Genomic DNA, 5,066 nt, shown 5'->3' with positions numbered 1-5,066 from the left:
GACTACTAACCATCTAAATTAAGGGATTATTCGCAGAGTAAATTAAGAAAAACGATCCCGAGGTGGAGACCCAATGACCAGCCTAGGCGCAGTGCTGAGAGCCCATGGTCGGTTGACTTACCTACACCAACGTACTTCGGCGGATACCACTTTTAGACTAGTGTCCTTGAGGGAGGCTATGAATCAAAATTTTATTGCAGCTTTAACCACATTCAGATATGTCTTGTTGCGAATGGTAAGAGTTGTGATTATAAAGAATTATCAAGGGAGAATTTTAAATTGATCGATGCTCGAAGCTGAGTACGGTTAAATATCCATCCAGAGTGAACCATCCCGCAGACGCATATTGTCGACATATAAATTTCACAAATTCTTTTCGAGACAAGAAGGGGACACAGAAAGTGATCGTCTGCCAAGCATGTCTACAAAGTAACTTGAAACCTTGGGTGCGTCCTGATTCTCTCTCCATACTTCAGTAATAAGAAGGGAACTGGGGTCATGGCAAGAGCAATGAAAGCCAAGGTACTGTTGCCCCAGCCAAGTCCAAGAGCAGCGTACAGACGACGTCCAGCCAATGGCAGGACGGCTCCGAACAACGATCTAGCCACCGTGTTCGTGGCCAAGGCACTTGCGGCATAGACACCAAATGTATCAATGAGGTACATCTGAATAGGAAGGAAAGTGCACATAATGCCGAAGCTGATGAACGAAGTCCCAATGATAGGCACGATCCAGTGCACCTCATACTCTGCCGTCCAACCGTACCATAGCAGGCCTGCAGGGATCAAAAATCCACCGACAATCAGGGGAGGGAGGCGGTGTTCAGGTTTTGTGGGTCCTTCGGCGGATTTTCGCTTGTAGTATTTGTCCGCAGCACTGCCGACGCTGAATTGTCCAAGGAAGAAGCCTACACCTAAGCCTAGGTATGCAAGGCCAACCTCCCCGGCGTCAAAGTGGTATTGTTCTTGGAAGACGAATGTGAACGTTGTGAAGAGGAAGTAGAGGTAGCTGTAGATGATTGACATGTTGAGGGCGAGGATGGCGACGATGGGTGAGCAGAACAACATCTTGGTCGGACGAATGATAGCCGTCTTGAAGTGTTGCGCTGGGCTAAGGCCTTCATCGAATTTTGACTTGTAGTTGGAATCGCCTGTTTCTTTTCGAAGTCGCGCAGCCTTCTTCCCAAGCAGAGTAGGTGCATAGGTTTCTCGTAGGATGAAGTGTGAAGCGATGACGCCGACACCAGTCTAGATATTGTCAGCTGTCTTCCTTCTCGTGTCGGGTTTCCGTTCTCACCATGATTGCAGTAAACCAAAAGCTCCAACGCCATCCAATATTCTGAGCCATGAAGCCGCCAACCACAGGTCCAACCACGGGTCCCTAGCATCACCAGTCAGCTCCGTCCTTAACCTAATATATTTGAATGACCTACAAGTAGAGGTCCCATCGACCAGATAGCAAGGGCCCGTCCTCGATCAACCGGAGCCATCAAATCGCCAATAGTTCCTCCACCAAGAACCAATGGTGGACAGGCAGTGATACCTTGGCATAGGCGGAAGAAGATGAACATGCCCATGCCTGAGCTCACTGCGCATGCAATGGAGAAGACAAGGAAAAGGATGTTGGCAATGTAGTATACTGGGAAGCGACCGTAGACTTCGCTGAGTGGCGCAAGGAATAAAGGTCCAACGCAGAAGCCGAGAACGTAAATTGAGACAATGAAGGTTGCGAGCTCATCACTTGTGGTGTGAAACTCTCTGAGCAACTCTGGGACGCCAGGTGCGAAGATAGTGGAACCAAATGAACTATCGAAGCACAGTTAATGAATGCTTTGCTGCTACGTTTGTTGGTCAACTTACGTGACGAAGGTGATGTATGCCACTAGAGCGATAGTAGACCATTTCTTGTTCTTCGACCAATTCATGGGGTTCTGCTGGTCGTTTGGTGAGTCCCAATCAACGACGATTGGCGTTATCGTCTTCTCAGCATCGTCTACGGCTGTGCTGTTAATGCTGTCATTGTTCGTAATATTTGACACAATAGTGTCATCTTTGGTACTTTGGTCCTCCATGATTGGAATGTAGTGTTCTGAGAATCTCTGAAGATTACAAGCTCATAAAAAGGTTGTAAACTTGTGGTACATCCCAATTGTTATCTCAAATTCCCCGGATGATACGTAGTCATGTAACAAAACACTTTATTGCCCGAGACTTTGCCTAAAGAAGGTTAACCCTGGTGTTGCTCCAATCCCAGTCTTGCACGCTAGTGGGGTTAGTGTCTGGAGTTTGTGGACATCAACTGCCTCCTCGCGGTTAACGGATTTAAACTCAATGGCTCCGAGGACGGCATTTGTGGGAGCATCCGCGAAGGCGCTTCGTAACGGCCCGTCTGACAAGCTAAGCAAGGTCAAACCTATTGCAGACCTGACACACAACGTGACATTGCTGTCCCAGTCCTTGCATACATTAGTCGCCATTTATTCTGCCCGAGAAAACCAGGAAGCTCCTCGGACATTATAACATGGATATGCCATGTTGGTACAATATATTTCATCGAGGCACATGGTTCTTTGCGTCGGAACTACTCTGTAGTGTCCATTTAATCCAAGCTCTCCCATTGCTGTATTGGTCTTTCACGATTTGTGGAGACTCTGACCCCTAAAGAAGAACTCTTATACGACTAGAGATTAGGCCGTGCTATAAGCCAAGGAAACCTCTATTGCAATCCCCGAGGCTATAGCTCCTACGCTTTACGCTCTGCTCCACCCACTATATGCTGTGTTCTTATTAGATTTAGTATAGTTCTTCATGCGAGGTATGCCAGTTTGTCTCTCTGCTACAGTAACATACTGCTCACCGGAAGACTAAGCTATGCCAGGAGTAGGTCGCCTATCTCCCATATGGGTTACAACCAGAAAAAAACATGTCACATGCATATGCATCAATTAGTAAGTATGGCACGGCAGAACTTTGGGTGGAAGACGTTACTTTTGTACCAATCGTGATACTCTGACCAGCAGAATAAATCTGACGCAGAACTCCCTTCCTTTTTGCCCATCGAACTTCAGCCGATTACTTTCCATTATGTCACGGACAACTCCGACCCGAGATCAGCTCATCGCTACGGCGCTCAATTTCATCCAATCCTACAACAAGTAGGACTTGCAGGCTATCATGGCCATTCGAAGCCCCATTCGCATTCACTACACCCTGCCAGCTACACTGGAAGTACCTCCACGCTCAAACACCGACTACCTAACATTCATGGGGCCAATGCTCTCTGCATTTCGGGCCGTTCATTTTTCAATCATCAGCGATGACGAGAGTGTCGTTGATGTTGAGACACGGAGAGCCGTGTGGCATTGCAGCAGTCGAGCGGATACGGACGCGGGAGAATATATGAACGATTACGTATTCACCTTGACCATGAGCGAAAATGAGAAAAAGATAGACAAGATCGTGGAGTTCGTTGACGCTGCGTACACTACCGAGTTCAAGCGCCGTATGAGTCTGACTCGTACGGCAGTGCATATAGTCAATGATGCAAAGGCCGTGTCGTTTTACTAAGTGGGGGAGAATCGAGACCTACGTCTTCTCGGGGAGTTCTGGATGTTTCACGGGACGGGGTTAAGGGAGGATGGGGGATGGTTTGCGAAAGTGGCAGGTGATCCGGGTCCTTTCTCATCCCACGCGCTACCAAACAGCTCCCCATTCACCCGACCTGGTTGCTTTTTTCAAGACTGAGATTCGTACTCTCATTATCAGAACACTTTGGAAACCCCTGTCACGGAAACTTCCTGTCCAGACCTTACTTACCTGTTGCTAGCTGACGGCGCCATTTCATGCTCAAACTTCCGAGACTTGCGCAGGAAGTAAATAAACAAGGAAAGTCGGGGCATGGTACATGTCGTAGCAACGCTTTTGGGGGAATGAGATATATGGTATAGGTGATAATGCTGGATGGTTTATTGGAGTGTGGGCCGACAAACTCCATGGCCCAGGACTTCATGAGTCTATCAATTGGAGCGTCTGGGGGCGACCTATTTGGTGTATGGCATTTCTCGTGTTGTAGATAAAAGCCAAGTTCAGGCACACCCAGAGCTTAACTGACAGTCCTTTGTTACTTTTTCTCTAGAAATTTCTTGCTATTTCCCTGTTATCACGGCAGGCCCTTTGCCATTGACGATTCTGGGGAGAGTTACTAGTCGGCCATATGTTTGCTACAGTGTTTGCCTGTTAATGTAATGTGAGGTGTTTCGCGAGTAGGCACAGAGTATATCAAAGAATAGAATGAAGACGAATCCTTAAGGAGTATTCCTATGGTTCGTGGGTATTATATACTTCTATGCACGTGATCGGTACCGGACTGTCCCGAGGAGTGCCCGGTGGATCCCCGAAGGTCGTCCTCTGGGTTCAAGTCTCGTGACAAGTAAACCCTTAGATCTCCTTTCGGACTATTCGAAGTCTGAGTTTAACTATATAGGTCTGGATAGCTCGTAAAGATCCTGCCGTCTTTTTCGGTGTAATTGAAGGCGAGGAATGTTATGCTCTAGTTGTTGGAGTCATCATAGTCATTCATTCATATGACTGTCTCATGGGAATTCTCTCAAGGAGTTTGATTGAATGCCCTCGCCATTGAGCTAATTTTATAGTAAGTCCTTTTTCAACTATAATAGACTTTCCTTTCTCTGACGCTAATAACAAACTTTCATTACTCTAGACTTTATAGAATACTCTACCTTGAGCCTTTAACCCTTTCCTAGATACTCAGAAGTTATTATTATTATTCTATTATAGTCCTGTATCAGCCGTTGGCTATATAGGACTTTAGCTAAAGGCCGTTCTATCTATTATTATTCCATTATAGTCCTGTATCAGCCGTTGGCTATGTAGGACTTTGGCCAAAGGCCGTTCTATCTAACTAGTTACAATTTCGTACGTTGTGCTGCATTGCGTGACTATGGTGCTTCGGCCTTTATCTAGTTAAGCTAGTGCTAGCTTTCTAGACGCCTGGTGCTAAAGAGCAGTTTGGTAACAGGGAGAGATGTAGGGCAGCTAGGCTACCTT

The 5,066-nt window shown here is 46.7% G+C and overlaps 3 protein-coding genes across 3 annotated transcripts; 2 read left to right on the top strand and 1 right to left on the bottom strand.

The window, feature by feature from the left end:
- Positions 1-422: 422 nt before the first annotated feature.
- On the bottom strand, positions 423-2,011 carry COCCADRAFT_51095 (uncharacterized protein; the record flags this gene model as incomplete). Its single annotated transcript, XM_007720623.2, has 4 exons — positions 423-1,247; positions 1,297-1,380; positions 1,433-1,805; positions 1,860-2,011. Coding segments are annotated over 4 exons (1,434 nt in total), but the record flags the coding sequence as incomplete, so codon positions are not given.
- Positions 2,012-3,173: 1,162 nt separating this feature from the next.
- Positions 3,174-3,566, top strand: COCCADRAFT_10348 (uncharacterized protein; the record flags this gene model as incomplete). Its single annotated transcript, XM_007720622.1, has 1 exon — positions 3,174-3,566. The coding sequence occupies one exon, from the start codon at positions 3,174-3,176 to the stop codon at positions 3,564-3,566; it is 393 nt and encodes a 130-aa protein (XP_007718812.1).
- Positions 3,567-3,679: 113 nt separating this feature from the next.
- On the top strand, positions 3,680-3,829 carry COCCADRAFT_113115 (uncharacterized protein; the record flags this gene model as incomplete). Its single annotated transcript, XM_007720621.1, has 1 exon — positions 3,680-3,829. A coding segment is annotated over one exon (150 nt), but the record flags the coding sequence as incomplete, so codon positions are not given.
- Between the last annotated feature and the right edge of the window lie 1,237 nt (positions 3,830-5,066).

This window comes from Bipolaris zeicola (genome assembly GCF_000523435.1).
Source record: "Bipolaris zeicola 26-R-13 unplaced genomic scaffold scaffold_538, whole genome shotgun sequence".
NCBI classification, from domain to species: Eukaryota; Fungi; Ascomycota; class Dothideomycetes; order Pleosporales; family Pleosporaceae; genus Bipolaris; species Bipolaris zeicola.
This window is presented reverse-complemented; position numbering and strand designations above follow the sequence as displayed.